Source organism: Leptonotus elevatus, chromosome 2, assembly GCF_054856555.1.
Source record: "Leptonotus elevatus isolate MCC_2025b chromosome 2, RoL_Lele_1.0, whole genome shotgun sequence".
Taxonomy (NCBI): domain Eukaryota; kingdom Metazoa; phylum Chordata; class Actinopteri; order Syngnathiformes; family Syngnathidae; genus Leptonotus; species Leptonotus elevatus.
The window spans coordinates 4,803,402-4,823,445 of record NC_141240.1 but is presented as its reverse complement, the minus strand read 5'-3'; the positions used below and the strand labels follow the sequence as shown (position 1 = coordinate 4,823,445).

Below are 20,044 nucleotides of genomic sequence, written 5' to 3'. Positions count from 1 at the left end.
TGCTATTAGGGACAGCGTTCGACCCACCCCAGGATGACATGCCACTTTTGACACATGCCCCCACTGCAGCACCTCTTGACGAAGGTGTGTGGGTACAAACAACTTATTCCCAGGGCATGCTACCGGGGTCTGCGGGTCGCCAGTTGCTTCCACCACCTTTCGCTCTACCTCCCACTGGAGGGCTCCCAACACTCTGTTCTCCGGCACGATCGTTTCGGGTGGAGACCCCTCGGCGGCTGGACCGAGCATGCGGGACAAGGCATCCGGCTTGGTATTCCGGGCTCCTGGTCGGTAAGTGATGATATAATTAAAACGTGTCAGGAACAGGGCCCAACGCGCTTGACGGGGATTTAGTCTCTGAGCGGACCGGAGGTACGACAAGTTCTTGTGGTCCGTGAAGATCTGGAAGGGTTCCGCCGCGCCCTCCAGCCAGTGCCGCCATTCCTGCAACGCAAAAATAATGGCCAGCAGCTCACGGTTGCCCACATCGTAGTTGCGCTCCGCCTGGTTGAGCCGACGTGAGAAGAAGGCACAGGGATGCAGCCTCTGGTCAACCGGGAACCGTTGGGACAACACCGCCCCCACTCCCGTCTCTGAAGAATCCACCTCGACCACAAATGGAAGAGCCTCGTTAGGGTGTGTCAAAACCGGTGAACGTGAAAATAATAATTTTAATTTAACAAAAGCGGCCTCAGCCTGCTGAGTCCAAATAAACGGAATCTTGGTAGACGTCAGCCTCGTCAGAGGTTCCGCTTTCATGCTATAGTCGCGGATGAACCGACGGTAGAAATTAGCGAACCCCAGGAACCTCTGCAAGTGCTTTCTTGACGTGGGTGTTGGCCACTCGACCACGGCCTGGATCTTGGCCGGGTCGGCTCTCAATTGACCCCTCTCCACAATATAGCCGAGGAACTGGACCGAACTGGTGTGAAACGCACACTTTTCTGCCTTCACGTATAGCCGGTTTTCCAGCAGTCGCTCCAAAACCAGCCGAACGTGTTGTCGATGTTCTGCTAGATTTCTAGAGAAAATCAAAATGTCGTCAAGATAAACAAAACAAAAGTGATTAAGCATGTCACGCAAGACATCATTAATGAAACATTGAAACACTGCGGGAGCGTTTGAGAGGCCAAAAGGCATAACCAAATACTCAAAATGCCCGATGGGTGTTCTAAACGATGTTTTCCATTCGTCGCCCTCCCTTATCCTAACCAGATGGTAGGCACTGCGAAGGTCTAATTTGGTAAACACCGCAGCAGAATGTAATGGAGCAAATGCTGACTCCATTAGCGGTAATGGGTATTTGTTTTTAATTGTTATGTTATTCAGACCACGGAAATCGATGCAAGGGCGTAGAGTCTTGTCTTTTTTCTCAACGAAGAAAAATCCTGCCCCTAGCGGCGACTTGGAAGGCCGAATAAGCCCGGCAGCCAGCGACGTTGTGACATATTCATTAAGGGCTTGGAGTTCCGGCTTGGCTATTCGGTACAGGCGTGTACTAGGCAGTGGTGCGCCAGGAACCAATTCTATCGCGCAATCATAAGGTCGATGCGGAGGGAGAGATAAGGCCCGGTCTTTACTAAAAACTTCCCGTAAGTCGTGGTATTCTACTGGCACATTTTCTAGGTTAATAGTTTCCATTATTGCTTTAGCTGGACTACGGTGGTGGTTTACGGCTGACTGCAGGCAATGTGAGTGACAAAACAAGCTCCATCTCTCTAACCTAGGCATGCCCCAGTTTATGTCATGGTTGTGCCTGGCCAGCCAAGTCAGACCCAGGACCACTGGGGCTGACCTGGAGGGCATAATGAAAAACTGTCTAGTCTCCACGTGATTTCCCGATAAACGCATATGTAGACTCTCTGTTCTATGTGTAATCACCCCCAAGAGGCGCCCGTTGAGGTCATACAGCTCCTTGGTTTTCTCGAGTCTAATCACCGGACATTTCAAGATGTTAACAATTTTCGGGTCGACAATACAATCATCAGCCCCAGAGTCCACCAAAGCCGTCATCTTTACATTCACCCCACCCCATGTCATTTCTCCTGACAATTGGAGCCTTTTAGTGTCCAACTGGCCATTTGGGTCACCTGATCCCGTGGACTGGGAGTACTCACACTGGTTGTTGCGTCGGGGTTGAATGGTTGTGGCTGGAACCGGTGCGACGTCCCGACGTCTATCAGGCCGCCTCCAACACGTGGCCGAACACGTGGCCGATTGGTGTCCGGGCCGACTGATTTCTCCACCGGTTCCTGTGTTCCGCTGCAGAGAGCCGTCCTCCCCCCAGCTGCATAGGCTCGATGCAATCTTCCGCAGGAGGGCGTCGTCACGAAGCGTCGGAAGGCGAGACGCCGAAGAAGTGCCCCGCGGACGTGGTCGAAACCGGCTGAGCGGCAGTGTCTGCTGCCTTAGGTCGTCGCTCCTCCTCCCGTTCCCGCTGCCGCTCCCGCAACCTGTTGTCCAAGCGGATGGCCAGGTTGATGAGTTCCTCCAGGCGGGACGTCTCGTCCCGTGCCGCCAGCTCATCCTTGATTCGCGGGCTGAGTCCTCGCCGAAAGATCCCACACAGCGCCGCTTCGTCGTAACGGCTCTCGGCCGCCAAAACCCGGAAGGAAATAGAGTATTCTGCCACGGACAAGTCGGCCTGCTGGAGGTCCAGCAAGCGGCTGCCCGCTTCCTTCCCTTTTACTGGGTGGTCGAAAACGTTTCTAAATTCCGCCAGGAAGGCAGGAAATGAAGCTCGGAGCTCTGGATTGGCTTTACTGACTGCCATCGCCCATAATGCCGCCTGGCCGGAAAGTAGGCTCATTACAACGGCGACCTTGGCGCCATCGTTCGGGAAAGTGTGCGGCTGTTGATCGAGAACCAGGCTACATTGGTGAATGAATTGTTCACACCCACCAATTTCGCCAGAGTAGCGTGGAGGATGGGGAATATTGGGTTCCCGAAGAACAAAGTTGCCAGCTGATCGGGACACGGAGGAGACAGGTGACGCCCCGGCTGGTCGTAAGTCTTCCGACCTCCGCTCCACCTTCAAGGTGAGTTTGCCTCCTTCAGCTCGCTGAAGTATTGCTCGTGCTGTCCGAGTAAACGCCCATGGCTGGCCATGGCCTGGCACAGGCTGTTGGGGTCTGCGGGGTCCATTGTGGTCGGGTTATTCTGTCACGATCTGTCACGGTTGAAGTTGGCTGTCACGAAACGGAGTGGAGGACCCAAATGCAGGAAGGTAGGAGAGCCACGGCAGTGATGCTGATAACTTAGTTTTAATCAAAAACAAGGAAACACAAAATCACGCCCGAGGGCGGCTAGAACAGCGAGTAGTGTGAGATACAGAGTAGCATCACGGAGTAATAACCCGACACTCCTTGCTGCTTCTGTCAGGCTTTTATCTTGGCCTGACGAGCTAATGGGCAGCAGGTGTGTTTGGCGGGATCCGCTCTCCAGCTGTTTCCCCAGCAACTGCAAGGGAAAACAGAAACAGCTGACCCCAATCATGACATACCCCTTATTAGTTTTATGTTGATAAAATGATAAGGTAATGTATTTCAACAAAAGGAAATGTATAAACCTAGTCATATATACAAGTGCACCATACGCACATTTGCCAGCGACATATGTACATGAAATTCATAGGCATATATCATAATACTAAATCATATCCTCATACTCAAATATACAATTTTTATAAATTATTGCACAGGTTTGGCTTAGGCTGGCCACAATAAAAGTCCACTCTGAAATGTGCAGTGTGGCTTTATTGTGGAAGTCTGAGGTGTCAGAAAAACTGTCATTATCTGCTGTGACCATCATTTGCAACATCTACTTCCCAAAGTTGATCAGGTTGTTGTCATCTTTGAAGAGAACACCTCTTCAACGTGCAAGACGCCATTGAATGTGAGCATTCGCTCACTCAAGTTGGTTACCATGACCAACTGCATGGAGACGAGCTTCCCTGTGACGGTTTCTGACAGTGTGTGTCGAAATTCTTTGGTTATGCAAACCGATTGTTGCAACAGCTATCCGAGTGGCAGGCCTAGAACGTGCTAGATGTGGAGGCTCTGGGCTGGTGTGGTTACACGTGGTCAGTGGTTGTAAGGCCTGTTGGATGTACTGCCAAACTGTCTGAAATGCCATTAGGAGACGGCTTATGGTAGAAAAATGAATATTAAACTCACGAGCTCTGGTGGACATTCTGCAGTCAGCATGCCAATTGCGCGTGCAGTCAACACATGTAGCATCCGTGGCAATGGGCTGTGTGATAAAACAGCACATTTCAGAGTGGCCTTTTATTGTGGACAGCCTAAGGCACACCTGTGCAACAATCATCAGCCACACCTGTGAGGTGGGATGGATTATCTTGATAAAAGAGAAATGCTCACTATCACAAATTTAGACGGATTTGTGAAAAACATGTGAGGGAAATTGCCTTCTGTGTATACGTAGAAAAAGTTTTAGATCTTTGAGTCCAGTTCACGAAAATTTGGAGCAAAGCAAAAGTGCTGCGTCTATATTTTTGTTTAGCGCATTTTTTTCATTACAGCGCATTATCTCTAAAAATGAAATTAACATTTACACCTCTAAAAATTAAACAAACAGCAACTTAGATATGCAATGAATATAAATACTTAAATTATTTAGAAGAATGCTTCTTTTTTTTTAATACTGTTTGTCTACGTGTCACACTGTTACTCTGATCATAAATATTCCAATATACTGAATGTGAGCGTAAGCAACATACATAATCATCAAATTACAAATAAGTAAATTTTGGTGCCAATCTGTTTCCACAAAGTATGTGTCGATGGGTGAATGAGCGCTTTTGACTGTGCACTTTGTAGGTTGTTGCGTCATGAAGTTCAGTGACTTTGACATGCATTAGTTTACAGGGGCCCTGTCACATCAAATATGGCAGAGTACTCAAAAAGGAGTCTATTGTATGTATAGATGTCTACGCTTAAATGATGATCGCTCTTTTAATGGTTTCATCAAAAAAGATAACCCTTCATTCAAAATGTATTTATCTGGTAACACTTGCTCAATGCTCAATACTAGCTCAATGCTACTTGCTGCAGTGGTACGCACAACACACACACACACACACACACACACACACACACACACACACACACACACACACACACACACACACACACACACAAAGAAACACAGCATTAAAAAATAGATTTTAAAATGTAAACGAATGTCATGAAGTTCAAGTCAAAGTCAAGTCTAATCTCATGAATGCCAAGATGCTCAAGTCGTTCAAGCAAGTGGCAAATCATAAAATTGGCGACTGAGCCAACTCAAGTACTATTCATGTGACTAGAGTCTCCTAACACTGAGATATACTGTATCGAATACGAACACTTTTTGCAGTGCAGATGGCTGACTGTTGAATGGTGATTTCATAAACTCTACTTTTAAGCATGATACCTCCAAGACAGTTGCGGTATTTTGATCCCATAAAAACAAATAGGCTACAGCATATGTGATTTCATGTTCACATGTTCTAAAACTCTTGAGTTTTGGGAAGACAACAACATTTTTATGCCTCCAAGCATAGGCGGAGCCTGTTGTGTAAGAACATCGAGTCTCTTATAAAGAGGTTCTGCAAGTTTGTCCTGCCAGAGAGTCCCTCTCACAGTTACAGGCAGCAACAGCAGATCATCTTTCAACAACTTCGCCCCAGGTGAGTTGTCTTGTCATTTAAATAAATCGTGTTTTTTAATTATATTGTGTCCCTTTGTGTATTATATATTGCTTTTTTATATACTTTTTCCATAGAGTTAAAAATATATATATATATATAACCATAGAGTTAAAAAATATATATATATATATATATATATATATATATATATATATATATATATATATATATATATATGTTTACAGGCGCAAGGCACAGAAACAGGTGTCCTCTATGACCTTTTTTTCTTTTTTTACTGGCAGAAAAGGGATTCCTTATGTGTCCTGTTCTACATTAGGGTTGTTTTTCTCCATTGTCAGCATTCACACTTTATACACATGAACATGCATGCATGGTTAAGTGAATTAGCTTTAACTTATGCCTGTTTCAAATACGTTTGTATATATATATATATATATATATATATATATATATATATATATATATATATATATATATATATATACACACACACACACTACTTCTCATATCTGTATCCATGACACTTAGCACTTATCAGCTGAACATAAAGCCCTTCCATCTCACTGTTCCATCAAACAACTGATTTCTTGTGCTTGAATGCAGGATGAAAAAGAAGCTAATCCTCGATGTGGACACAGGGGTGGATGATGCTCAGGCCATCATGATGGCCTTGTCAGCGCCCGATGTGGAGATACTTGGCATCACCTGCTGCCATGGCAACACCCCCCTTGAGAAAGTCCTGAAGAACACCCTCCGGGTTTTAAAGGTGTGCAACAGGCTGGATGTAAGTAGCTACAGGTTTCATTCTAATTCAACTACTCTACGTAAATTCTTTGGAGCGTTGATAAGCTGTTCAATCCAAAGATCCCAGTGTACGCGGGATGCTCGCATCCCCTCCTGTCTAACAAACAACATGCCAGCGATTACCATGGGAAGGACGGGCTGGGTGACGTCCCCGATGCAGATGCTCCGGGTTTGGAACTGGTGCAGAAGAAAAAAGGAGTCCAGGCCTTAATCAAAATGGTCAAGCAGAACCAGGGAGAGGTAAGACAAGCAAAGCTAGCTTTCATTTGCTAGAGTCATAGCAGGACGTGTCTTAATTGTCCGTAGGTGACTCTGGTGGCCACAGCACCTTTGACTAACCTTGCAGTCGCAGTGCAACTGGACCCTTCCCTTCCCAAGAAGCTTAAGGCTCTGTACATCATGGGAGGCAACATTGACTGTAGTCTATCCTTTCCTAAATGCACTCAAAGCTCTTTTTTTCGATGATCTCTTGCATATGACATGCTGTGTGATGTGTACAGCCAGGGGTAACACCACAACATGTGGCGAGTTTAACTTTGTTGCCGACACGGAGGCTGCATACATTGTTTTGGAACGCTACACCTGCCCCACCACCATTGCCTCCTGGGAGTTCACCTGTAGTAACAGCCTGTCATGGGTAAGCCCAATGGAGTCCCAATTTGCACTGGAGTACATTCATTCTACATTGACTAACTCCCCCCCACCCCCCGCCCCTTATCTTCCCTACTCAGTCTTTTTGTGACCAGTGGCTTTCTCTAAAGACCGAGAAAGCTGCCTTCATGAAAAACATTTCATGCCTTTCCAGGACGGTAAGAGTAAAAGTTACACTCCTGATTGTAAACCACTTTTTATACACAAACATCGAACAATTAAAAAGCACTGGTGGCAAATACAGGTCCATAAAGTAAAAACCCTGCCACAGTTTGGCTTGGCCCCTTCTGCTAGCTAGCTAGCACCTGTTGGAAATCAATTTTATGATTTCTGCGTGTTCAAATAAAATTCAAAGTTGAAGTCTCGTGGAGAAGTTTGCCAGCTTTATTTCAGAGTCTGAAAGACATCTTTAGAACCTGGCTCAAACAGCTCTGATCCAAAAGTGTGTAGCGTATGTTATTCTGTTGTCCCCCGAGCGTCTTTTAAGCTGTTTAATGACATCACAGTTGGAGTTAACTGTAAAACTAAACACACAACAATAAGAACAACACCCACTGTATATTAAAATATAAAACACGCTTCGTTTTTAAAACATCGCCAGCCTAGCGCTAATGCTAAAAGCGGAGGGAGGATCCAATTCAAATGCTAACCGGAAGTTAGTGTTGGAAATCAATTTTATACAAAAACAGTTCCCTCCCAATACCATATGTCGCATCCCCCCATTAATTCTGAAACGACAAGAGTCTTCGAGTCTAGACCCCCCCTTCATCCTGTCAGCAGAGTGAAATACAATTAGGTTATCTTACATTCAGTTGGGGGTAAACCTGGCTCCAGGGATATTTATGAACGCCCTTTGATATGCAGTTCCCTACAACTCTTGATATGAATGGACTCAGAAACCTTACTTCCTTAGGATAAGAACAAAAGACTACAGATTAACTAACATATGGGGAACAGTTGTAACATATCTAACTAAAATCAAAAACACTTTGAAAAATATAAATTGAAACAGAAAAACAATGTTAATAATCTAACACACCCTAGCAGGTAAACGAGCACCCGGGGAGCTAGCTGGGGAGATAGCACATGGGGCTCAAGCCAAACTGTGGCAGCGTTTTTACTTTCTGCACCTGGATTTGCTACCTCTGTTTAAAAAATCAATGTTCCATACACTGTCCCCTGTAAAGGGAAAGTCAAGCCCCCCAATAATTCTTGACAATAATATTTTCTATGCAGTCACACTAGTCTAAATATGGTAGGCTATTCTGGTTAATATTGCGTTAGTGGAATATGAGTTAAGCAGCAACATCCAGCAGTTTTTATTAATATCAGAAGGCGGCCGTTTTGGCACTTGATGTCGTCGACTTAAGATGACATCACAGTTGCTCAGGGCTCAGGTAACAACCAATCATAGCTCACCTGTTTTCTAAAGTTGAGCTGTGATTGGTTGTTACCTGAGCCCTGAGCAACTGTGATGTCTACTTCAGTCCACAGCAAGTGGCAAAATGGCCGCCCCCCTGAGATGGATAAAACAGCTGGATTTTGCTTCACAACTCATATTCCACAAATGTAATATTAATCAGAATGTCATGTTTAGACTTGTGAGGTCACATGTAACATTTTGGCAAGAAATGTTTAAGATTGACTTCCCCTTTAAGCTCATACAACTCGGCCGTGTGGCGGCCGTGGCTCAGGGTGTAGAGGTGGTCGTTCAGTAACCAGAAGGTTGGCTGTTCGATTACTGCTCTCCCCAAGTCATGTGTCGTGTCCTTGGGCAAGGCAACACATTCGCCTCCAGTGCTACTGATACTGGTGTATGGAAGGTGCGAATGTTTGGTGGTGGTCGGAGGGGCACACTGGCAGCCACGCTTCCATCAGCCTGCCCCAGGGCAGCTGTGGCTACTTACGTAGCTTACTGCCACCACAGTGTGAATGTGTGATTAAACAAATAATAATGTGTGATTAAATAATGTATCCATTCCATTGTAAAGCGTCTTTGAGTTTCTAGAAAAGCGATAAAAAATAAAAAATAAACTCACCCATCAAACCGGATTTGATCACCTAAGTGCATTTTATCACTCTTCATGCAATGGCAGAAATCTCAGTCTGCAGATTACCAGAAGGAAATCACAGCGGGAAAAGGGTTCAATGCTTGCGACACCTATGCCCTGGCCGTTGCCATCGATAACTCACTCATCACAGAGAGTGAGCAGGTGAACAACAGTTGCTTTTCATTCTCTTTTGAAATGGAAACAAATCCACCCAGCCACTGCTTGTGCTGGGCCTTCAGGTCGCTGTGACAGTGGAGCTGAACGGGGCCTGTACCCGAGGCATGATGGTGCTGGACTACATGGACCTGCTGAAGAAGAAACACAAGGTAACCATCATCAAGAAAGTCGACTTGGAGAAATTCAAGAATATGCTTATCAATTCACTCCAGTAGGGTGTTTTGCAACAGACAAGATGGGAATTTATAATTTTGCTCAATAAAAAAATAATTAAAAAAAGACAGTTTTTCTGTTTTGTGTATTTTGTTTTTCTTTTGCTGTTTTTTATGTTGCCTGAACAAACTGAAATTTGGTCCCTCCTTTGTACACTTATTAATTCTAGATGTTCCACTGGTATTTTTATGTGCATTTTAAAAGTGAACTGCAGGAGAATCTTTTTTGGAAAACTCCCTAAGCTTTATTTAAAAAAAAGTTGTTACAGGTACACCTTAATTGTGATATCTATGGTAAATAATTAAAACAAATGAAAATTAAAGGGAAAGACTAAAAAAAAAATGACAGCGACAAACTGACAACTTAAGCACATGCTCTTAAAGTTAGGATTGTGGCTGTGTACATAACTGACCAAGGACATTCAATCTCATGTTAGTGTAGTAATAATTTAAAGTGAATGATCAACTAAGCTTTATATATATATATATATATATATATATATATATATATATATATATTATACAGAAAAAATATATAGAGTTTTGATGCCTTCAGTGAGAATCTACAAAGTTACCAGTCATGAAAATAAAGCAAATGCATTGAATAAGAAAGTGTGTCCAAACTTTCGGCCTGTACTGTATAAATACATAAGAACGGGAACTTTTTAACAGTCCTATAAAACCAAGAGTGATGAAAGAAAAAATATTTTATTCATGGTAATTGAAACCTGCCATTTAAGAAACAATAATGTAATTTTCTTTTCTTTTCTTTTCTTTTTTAAATGGCGTCCTGTAGATGGTGTCCTCCCGTACAAATGCATTCCTGAAATCTGCTGTTGAGATTCCTCATTGACCGCTGCAACATCTCAGCTGGGTTAACATGTTTTAAGGTTTCAATTGAAATTTCTGTCTGTATGGGTACTTAAACCATGACCCTGCAGTGCCAAAGCCCAAGGCTTCACATATGAGTTCCTGCCACGACACAGAAAGCTACTATCTTTTGGCTTTGATTGAGAGTGCTTTAGATGCAACATTTAAAGTGACTCTTTTTCTCTGGAATTTCCTCCAGCCCCGCTTTGAAGTCATTAACTGAGGAACTCTATGTGGGTGTGGTTATTATGTGACCAAAACAGATGTGTGCTCGTTCTTGGCTGCACTCAAACAGCTCTGGTATGAGTTAGCCTGAAGAAAACTCAATTCAACTTTATGTCTATAGCGCTTTCCACAGCTGCAGCTGTAACCTCTCGTACATAACTCACAACATACCGAGCCAAAACTTATTCTATAGCACTTTTCTAATTCGGGTCATGGGTGAGCCAGAGTCTATCCGAGGTAACACGGTGTAAGAGCAGTGTACACCAGCATACATTACCATAGAAGATGTTTCCCAAAATCCTCTTACAGCAACAAATAAAATTAACGCATTTACCTTTATGTTCTGGAAGCACAAACAAAAGTGATTGGCTGTAATTCTGTTCAACATGGGGAACGAGAGCCAGGCCTTACATGCTGACGTGGCAGTCAGGCAGAGGCAATGGACCATTACTGAAAAGTCTGAAATACAGCTGCCTGGCGCCTTCTCTGGCCAGAGGCAGTAGTATAAGAGTCATATGACGGCTCCAAAGAATAAAAACTTTGTGGCTTGACAGCAAAACAAAGCACATGTTTAACAGATATTACATTTCTCACAAAAAGCATAGCAAAGCGTTCAGAAATGGGAAAAACATTGTGGTTTTGAGGAATGTCAGACATGTGCTAAGTTGCCCCTACATTCTTTACCTAAGGTGTGGTTTACTCATGTTACTTTTAAAGCAACTCTGACATGGTGACAAGGGTGGAGTCTCAATTTATGTAACTTTATTAAACTGTTTCAGGTTTGATCTTTTTGCCAAACAAATTGTCCTCACCAACCATGAGGCATTGTTTACTGGTTGGTGGCTCTTGTGCAACCCTTCCCACATTTCCACACCCCAACTTCACCGCATGTATAAAAAGCAGCTTGCAACACAGGAAAGCATTACTTCCTGACTGAGGAGTCTCCATACCATCATACAACCTTGCCTGGTAGGTTAAGTCGATCTTTTTGTAGACCTGTCTTTTCAAGCTCTTGGTTGACTTAACACATATCTTTGGTCAAAATTGGCATAGATTTAAAAGCAAAACAAAACTGCCACTTCCAGTAAATTGTGAGAGTTGTTTTGAAGTTGAATGTGTTTTGTTTGCATCATAGGTCTGGAGGTCTCTTGCGTTACCATAGGTGGTTTCCTGTAAACGCTATCAGAACTAGCAACATTCCTTCCTGAAAATACAGCAGGAAGGTTGCTTTTTACTACCAACAAAACACAAACTTGACCCCGAGAAGCCATAGCACAGAGCTTCTTGTGAGCAACTCACCTGTATTAAAGCTCCACGAGATGAGTTCATTAGTAGCAGCTGTGAATGTGCACAATGGAGGATTTTTATGACATGTACAAGTCTCCTCCCTCTGCTGCCTCTAGATACAATGAAAAGGCTGATCCTTGATGTGGACACAGGGGTGGATGATGCTCAGGGCATCATGGTGGCCCTGGCAGACCCCAGCGTGGAGATATTGGGGATCACCTGCACTCACGGAAACACTCCCCTCCAGAACGCCCTGAAGAACACTCTCCGTGTCTTGAAAATGTGCAACAGGCTGGATGTGAGCATTTACTTGCATGCTAAGTAGTTGCCTCTTCTTTGGGGTCAAACTTTGAAATGTCATGCATCACAGATAAAGGTGTATCCTGGCTTCGAGGAGCCCCTACTGGGCAACAAAATACATGCAGGAGACTTTCACGGGAAGGATGGGCTGGGTGATGCCCCTGATCCAGATGCTCCAGGTCTGGAACTGGTGCAGAAGACTAATGCTGTGGAGGCTATCATTTCAATTTCCAAGCAAAATCCTGGGCAGGTGAGTGGATGAAAAAAAAAAAAAAAAAAGAATCTAAAGAAATGCCATTTGTTTGCTTTTGTGAAACATTATGTTGCTTGCGTGTGGGGCAGCATGGCTCAGTGGTAGAGTTGCCGTCTCCCATCCATGAGGTTGTGGGTTCGAGCCTTATCACTGGTGACCATGTCGAAGACACTGGACTCTGGTTTGCTCCCAGTGGAACTGGTTTGCAGCAGCCGACCACTGGTGTGCGTGTGTGAACGTGTGTCTGAACGGGTGAATGTAAGGCGCTTTAGGCACCATATGGTGTAGTCAAATGCATAATATAAAAAGCAGTCAATTTACCATTTGCGTGTGCAGGTGATCCTGGTTGCAACAGGACCCCTCACCAACCTGGCCCTCGCTGTGAAAATGGATCCTTCCTTGCCTGCCAGACTGAAGGGTCTCTACATCATGGGAGGAAACATAGAATGTAAATGACCAATGATGAAATTTGCACTGCCCAACAAATGTTCAGGATGACGGACACTAGGGTTGGGCGATATGGTCAAAAAATAATTTAAGTCGTTCAGGACGATTATGATTTTAATCTACAAAACCCAACAAATGTTTATTTAAAGGTTTCATTTATTCAAAAATAATTCCTGTGCAAAATGTTAAGACAACAATAATGTATACTGATTCTAAATTTAGTTTTAGCATAAATTTAACATTCATAGTTTGTGCTTAAATGCCACAATTGAGTAGTTGGTAGCTATTGTAAACCACCCATCCAGCATTCTCTGCCACTTGTGCAAAATTGCAACTCACAATAACATTTGAATGTAACAGTACATGAGAACAACATTTTTTAATAATCCAGAAGACAAAATTCGATTTCACGATTTAGCTAATTTTCAACGATGAGATTTTTAAAATGGCGATGTATCGAATTAATTCGATTTATTGCCCAGTTCTAACAGACACTTATGTATTTATGTAGCAAGGGGGAACACAACTGTGTGTGGAGAATTTAACTTTCTGGCTGACCCCGAGGCCGCCTACATTGTTTTGGAACGCTACACGTGTCCTACCACTATCGCCTCCTGGGAGTTCAGCTGCAGGAACAGCTTGCCGTGGGTGAGGAGCTTATGTCACTTCTGCACAGCAAATCGCTCAGTGTTAAATTTCCGCTGTTCGATCAAACATGCAGTGTTATTTTAACACTGTTTGGATAAAAACGGTCAGAGTAAATTTCCTTGAGTGTTGGGGTGGATGTTGGGTGTAACCGGAATAGCACTACCTTGAGTGTTAAATTGACCGGATGATTTGTGATGATTGTTCGGGTGGCGTGGCTCAGTGGTAGAGTGGTTATGTCCCAACTGGATTCAATCCCAGGCCAGTGTGACTATGTCAAATTATACTTGAGCAAAATACTAAACCCTCAGTTGCTCCTGATGCCATATCATCAGTAGTAAGGAAAAACGCTATATAAATGATGTGCTGTTTACCAGAGTAAACTGTAGTTTGAGTTTTTAACACTGACATTAGTGCAATACACTCATAAGTGTTTCAACACCTAGAGTTAAGTGTAGTTTTGCAGAATTAAAGTGATTAGATCTTTTATTTTAAGCCCTTCCACAGTTAACTATAGGCATATAATGGTTAAATCTGACCTTGACACCATGGCGATGTAATTTTTTAATGAAATATTAGGTGTTTTGCTGGGGGGGTTTCTAACGCGGAAGTAAAACGGCGGGTTCAGTTGCCGCGCCCCCGGTGAACCGGCTGGAGCTCTGCGTTTGAACACTCCTCTGAATGGCCTACGCAATTCCATCAATTCTTCAATAAACGTTTGAAACAAAATGGCTCCTTGCCGCAAGAAATTGAGGAGGAGGAGGGGAGGAGAGGGAAGAAGAGAGAGGAAAGAAGAAGGAGAAAAAAAAACCTGAGAAGGTCACGAACTGGGGACCTGCTGCTTAAAGGACGAGCGCACTACCTACTATAGTATTTGTTCAGTTTGTCTCACCAGCACAAACGTTTTACTTGTAGTTTACACAGTTAGCCAGAACGTGATTTTAAGACGGCCAATTGTCATTGCACTTTAGCATTGCAAATATGAAGGATAATTGATTGCTTTGAATTAATTTAGACAGAATGTTTACTGATAAAGACTACTTTTGTCACTATCCCATGGAGGGTTCAGAGAAAGTGGGTTTAGTTTGTGCGTTTAGTTCACAGAGGTGATGCGGGGGTGGGTCTGCACCTAATGATTTCTTACAGTGAGCACCCGCTCGTTTTCTCAGGTTGGGAGGGGCTGGTGTTTGGAGAGCACAATGACCTAAAATTTCTCATTGAGGGGCAAATGGAACACCACTTTGGTGAGGAATTAGCATTTTAACACTGCTAAAAGCTCCAAAAAGTCGATTTTTCACAGTTACTGTCCCTTTAAATGTTTAACACTGACACTAGTGTAGAGTACTTTCAACACTACTGAGTGTTTACAAGTGTAGATTTTTAACACTATACAGTGTTGGAGTAACACTGGTTACGTGTGAAAAAAGCATAACACTTTGAAAAGTGTAAGATTTACACTCATAGGTGTGGACAAACAAAAACACTTTTCTAGTGTTAGATCTAACACTGGCGATTTTGCTGTGTGGCGATTTCTGAAAGGGAGGGAGAGTTTTTCTATGACTGTTCCATGTAAATCATATCTGACTGTACATTTGTGTCCTAGTCCTTTTGTGATTCCTGGCTGGCCCAAAATACACCAAAGGCTCGTTTTATGGAGACTATCTATGCTCACACCCGCAAGGTAAAAATTATATTATGAGGCACCAGTGCACATAAGTCGTCACTACTATGTTCAGCAGGTTCAAGCTTCTGTTATTAGGACATTGAAGAGACTGTACACATCCCACATTTACATGTTAACCCTGCAGATGGTTCAGACAGACCGGTATCAAAAGGAGCTGGTTTCAGGACCTGGATTCAACACGTGTGACACCTACGCTGTGGCTGCAGCAATCAGTGACAACGTGGTGACAGAAAGCGAGAAGGTAAGTGCTCTCTTCAATTCTTATAGAACGTGGAGTAGACAAGATGTGAAGAATCTGTGGTGTCGCTGCTGCAGGTGGCCGTTACGGTGGAGTTGGAGGGAAAAAACACCAGAGGCATGATGGTCCTGGACTACCTTGACCTTCTGCACAAGGAGCATAAAGTCACCATCTTGAAGAAAATCGACCAGGAAGTGTTTAAGCAACTGCTGATGAATGCACTGAAGTAGCTTAGCCATCATTTTAGAAGTTGCGGCAGTAGTAGATTCTGGTTATGTTAAATATGTGTTATCCAGGTGATTTTTTTTTCTGGAAATTGTCTGACAGTGATAAGCACACCTCTGCGAAAGGTGATGTATATTAGCACTATACTAACTTTAAAGTAAACATTTGATTTTCATATACATTTTCATACGACTTGTGCAGGCAGTCTCTTGCTTGATCCTGAAAATGATCCTGCCGCGATTGTCACACTTGCCTGCTCTTTATTTTTTGTAAACATTTCCATCAATAATCCCGTCGCTTTACACTCACACTCAATCACTGCTTAGCGATGTGTTGATAAGAGACGTGCTTTGACGCAAGCTACGCTAAGCTAAGTTAGCTAGAGAAGCTCCAACTTGCACAAGATGAGTTAGGCATGACGATTTAGGGCAAGATGTGTGAAGGGATGTACTGTGATGAGGCTTTAGGTCAGGGGTAGGGAACGCTGGTCCTCGAAAGCCGCTGTCCTGCCTGTTTTCCTTGTCTCCCTCCTCCAACACAGCTGACTCAAATGATCAGCTCATCAGCAAGCATTGTAGAAACCTGATAACGATGCTGTTCATCAAATCGGGTGTGTCGTGGGGGGAGACATGAGGCAGGGCAATGGCTCTTGCTTCCATGCCCCTGTGATTTGTTCAGTGGTAGTTTACTTAAAAAGGACCATACCGTGAGCTCTGACAGCGTTCAACAGTTGTTGTCTTTTTACAGAAAAACAAATGTATTCAAGAACTAAAGAAAGCTATTAGCAATTTTTTTTTTATCTAAATATACATTCTATTTGATGATGTTTATATTAATAATGTATTGGATTTATAGAGCGCTTCTCTAGACACTCAAAGACGCTTTACAATGGAATGGATACATTATTCATGCACTCACATGTTCACACTGTGATGGCAGTAAGCCTTAAGTGGCCACAGATGCCCTGGGGCAGGCTGACGGAAGCGTGGCTGCCAGTGTGTGCCTACAGCCCCTCCAACCACCACCAAACATTTGCACCTTCCATACACCAGTGTGAGTAGCACTGGAGGCAATGTGTGTGAAGTGCCTTGCCCAAGGACACGACACGTGACTTGGGTTGAGCAGGGATCGAACAGTCGATCTTCTGGTTACTGAACGACCTTCTCTACACCCTGAGCCACGGTCGCCGCTAATTCCAAGATTTTCCTCAAACAAATATCTGTTACAAGCTTAGTAGAAAATAGTAAAATTTTTATTAATAACCATTAATTACTGAATGTTGTGCAATTAGTTAGAAACATTTTAATCGTTTGACAGCACTAATAAAAACGTGGCAGTGCATGAAAAAAACCAAAAGCATTCCACCAAATCAACCTCTTTGGAACTGAAGCTGTTGACTGATATTTTGCAACATTATATAATGTATTCTTCACAATGCAAAGGTGGCCCAGCATTTTATGTGAAGTAGGCTTACTTTGTGCCTAAAACTTGGCGTCTTTCCCTCTTCTCAAGTGCATTGGTATCGGGTGTTGAACCACTAGCAGCCCATTTTAGAATGCCAGGTTAAGTGGTAAATGGTCGTCAGTGAGCCCTCCAGTGGACAAAATTAGTAGCAACCGTTACTTTTACTGAAAAATAGCAGTGTGAAGTAGAGGGGAGATTCAGAGGGGGGGCAGGAGGGTTTCTCATCCTTCCTGCTACCAGTACAACCCTGTGAAAAGTGTTATGGCCTGATGGATGTGGGTTGTAATGTATCTGTTATAAGATGAACAAGAAGAAGTATGTTGTTTGTATGTTGAAAGTCAAGAAAACATTTTATTGATAATCTCTGGAATGTGTCCCTCAAGAAAAAAGTAAAGGCTGTTTCATGTTTTCATTTGAAGCAGTGGGTTTTTTTCTGACTAAGAAAAACAAAAGCACAACAAAAGTTTTCTCATTTCTTTGCATGTATATATTACAAACTCACAGAACTGTATTTACAAATTATACAAAAATAATAAAAGCTATAGCTCATCTCCTCCTTTGTCCCTGCGATGTCAGCGCATGCAGATAGAGAAGATCTGACACAGAAAAGAAATGAAGTCATTCCAGAGCCAGAATCAGTCCTGCCATTTTGATGCTGTGTGCAAACCAAACCGACGTCCGGCTTCCATCGAACCGCTCCTACTGGACTCTGTATTTGTAAAACCAGCAGAGACCTCGAGTAAAGTTCCAACCCAGTGAGATGGAGAGAATGTAGAGTAGCACTAGGGGGGCAAAGGGGTACAGCAGCACCACTGTGTTCTTCAGGAATGGAAGAGCTGTTTGAACACGTTTTGAACACATTACACACACTGACATACAGACAGGTTTCATCTTTTTAGATATGCACACTATGTATTTCAAATAGAACCAGGCCTCACCGTTGTACCCCAGGAAGGTGATGTAGACATAATAACCGATGGCTATCAGCCACAAGGTGTTCCCCAAAAAGTATCCAAGGAACCAGTCCAGTTCCGTCACTATCACATCTGAAACACACAATACCACAAATAAAGCTTAATGGAACTTTTTCCCCAAAAATATACTTACAATCGCCTTTTTATTTGACCATTTATGATTGAAACATCTTCATTTAGATATAATTTCTCATAAAATTATCAAATGTCTTATTAGTCCTTCTAGTTCAGTGTGAAAATAAAGGAAAAACTCATTTTCTGATTCTGACCACAATAGGTTAACTTTTCACTGAGAACCGCTAATTTACTTATTTAACTTACGGTTAATGAAAAACAGCTGCAGGAAGTGCAGAATGACAAGGAGCGGGTAGAAAGCGTTGAGGTGGACGTCAAAAGCGTAACCCCACTCGACATCAAACTCACGACTTGGGTGTTTCAGCAAATATTTATTGGTTATCACCCTGAAAAGACAAACATTAGTGTCAATGGTCAGCAATAGTATATATAGCAGTTATTGCATCAGCATTTCTTACCACATTAGGGTTGATATGACGAGACCCACTCCTATGCAATCAACAAAAACCACCCACAGCAGAAGCTTCAATGTCTCAAGAACTCCCATGTCCAGCACCAGACCAAAGCCTATTGTTGAAACTACATGTATACAAAAAAAGAAAATCAAAGATGAATCATTCTGCCTTTACAATGTAACGTCATCAAGTGACGCCAGACTTGCCGCATAACCAGATGCTGAGCAGCACCAGGAAAGCTGGGTCATCCCGGGCCCACTGGTCCTTGGTCTGTTTCCTGTAGTGGAAGTTGCGGTAGACTCTCTGCGGGGACGTGAACAAATAAAGCATTTGCCACAGCGCAAATTCAAAGTCCATCTGCCTAAAATGGAGCAGCCTTCGCAGGTACTTGTAGCGCTTGGCGCCTGCTGTGTGACGTGCAGCATCCCTCGAACTGAGGGAACCATTGCTGTGTTGGCTGGTGGTTGGCAACATGGACCTAAAAATAACAGTGATGGCAGAAGCACGTTCTTTCAGTATAGAGGACTTGTGTTATTATTTTTTGTGTGTGTACATGTACTACAGTGGCAAACGGCAATTTATCAAGAAACAAAATGTAACTAGATTGTGCTTTGTGCTGTGTGGATGCATCTAAAGCTAGACATACTCAAGTTTGACTGAGCACTTAAAAAAAGGCAGCTTAATCAAACGGTGTTGTTCACAAAGATCGAAAATAACACATTTAATTACAATTAATAATAATAATGTTATTTCAAACATAAAACCAATCCGTTTACACTTCACTACACATTAATGTAGCATGTAAACACAAATCTCGCACAATATGGAGTTTGTTAATTTCAGCAAATGTGTTCCCTACATCCTTCACAGACAGACAGAAAGAAGATCTATGAATGAATTCTAAGTTGTAATGTTAACATCACTATACATAATATTTTCCTCATTTAAAATCATGCTAACATGCTCTAGCTAACAGACACATTTAGCTTCCTGCTAACAACTACTAAAAAAAAGGCTCCAGTGATGCTGACAAAGACTGAATACGCGGTTACAATGATATTTACTTTTCTCTGCATATATTTACCTCTTTGTGTCTGCCCTTTCCTAAAGGACAGCAACTTTTTCTTGCTAGTTCGTGTAGCTGTTTGTGATGTTTCAAGTGTCGCGAAACCGAACACGTAGACGCTTCCGGTAATAACGAGAGGGCACTATGGGTAATGTAGTTGGTGACTAACAAAACAACGCCAGTACACATTCAGTCAAGAACGATTTACCAAGACCTATATACACAAGTTAACGGTAGATATCGAAATGATGTGTCCGTATAATGATTAGA

General features: G+C 43.0%; 3 protein-coding genes across 4 annotated transcripts; 2 read left to right on the top strand and 1 right to left on the bottom strand.

The window, feature by feature from the left end:
• Positions 1-5,586: 5,586 nt before the first annotated feature.
• Positions 5,587-10,820, top strand: LOC147178236 (inosine-uridine preferring nucleoside hydrolase-like). Of its 2 annotated transcripts, XM_086067226.1 has the most exons (9): positions 5,587-5,689; positions 6,275-6,455; positions 6,536-6,715; positions 6,782-6,893; positions 6,976-7,112; positions 7,207-7,284; positions 9,223-9,339; positions 9,417-9,503; positions 10,363-10,820. In XM_086067226.1, exons 2-9 carry the CDS (start codon positions 6,276-6,278, stop codon positions 10,417-10,419), a joined length of 948 nt encoding a protein of 315 aa, XP_085923352.1. In that variant the 5' UTR covers positions 5,587-5,689; position 6,275; the 3' UTR covers positions 10,420-10,820. The 2 variants fall into 2 exon arrangements, with proteins under 2 accessions (XP_085923352.1, XP_085923351.1); XM_086067225.1 differs by lacking the exon at positions 10,363-10,820 and having other exon boundaries at positions 9,417-9,655.
• A 162-nt stretch (positions 10,821-10,982) lies between these two features.
• LOC147178235 (inosine-uridine preferring nucleoside hydrolase-like) lies at positions 10,983-17,757 on the top strand. The gene is made up of 8 exons (XM_086067227.1): positions 10,983-11,630; positions 12,065-12,246; positions 12,319-12,498; positions 12,838-12,949; positions 13,460-13,596; positions 15,197-15,274; positions 15,402-15,518; positions 15,593-17,757. Exons 2-8 carry the CDS (start codon positions 12,070-12,072, stop codon positions 15,743-15,745), a joined length of 954 nt encoding a protein of 317 aa, XP_085923353.1. The 5' UTR covers positions 10,983-11,630; positions 12,065-12,069; the 3' UTR covers positions 15,746-17,757.
• unc50 (unc-50 homolog (C. elegans)) lies at positions 16,975-19,927 on the bottom strand. The gene is made up of 6 exons (XM_086067228.1): positions 19,793-19,927; positions 18,915-19,186; positions 18,712-18,832; positions 18,500-18,639; positions 18,143-18,250; positions 16,975-18,040 (listed from the first exon to the last, which is right to left on the bottom strand). The coding sequence occupies exons 2-6, from the start codon at positions 19,180-19,182 to the stop codon at positions 17,904-17,906; spliced, it is 774 nt and encodes a 257-aa protein (XP_085923354.1). The 5' UTR covers positions 19,183-19,186; positions 19,793-19,927; the 3' UTR covers positions 16,975-17,903.
• Positions 19,928-20,044: the final 117 nt, after the last annotated feature.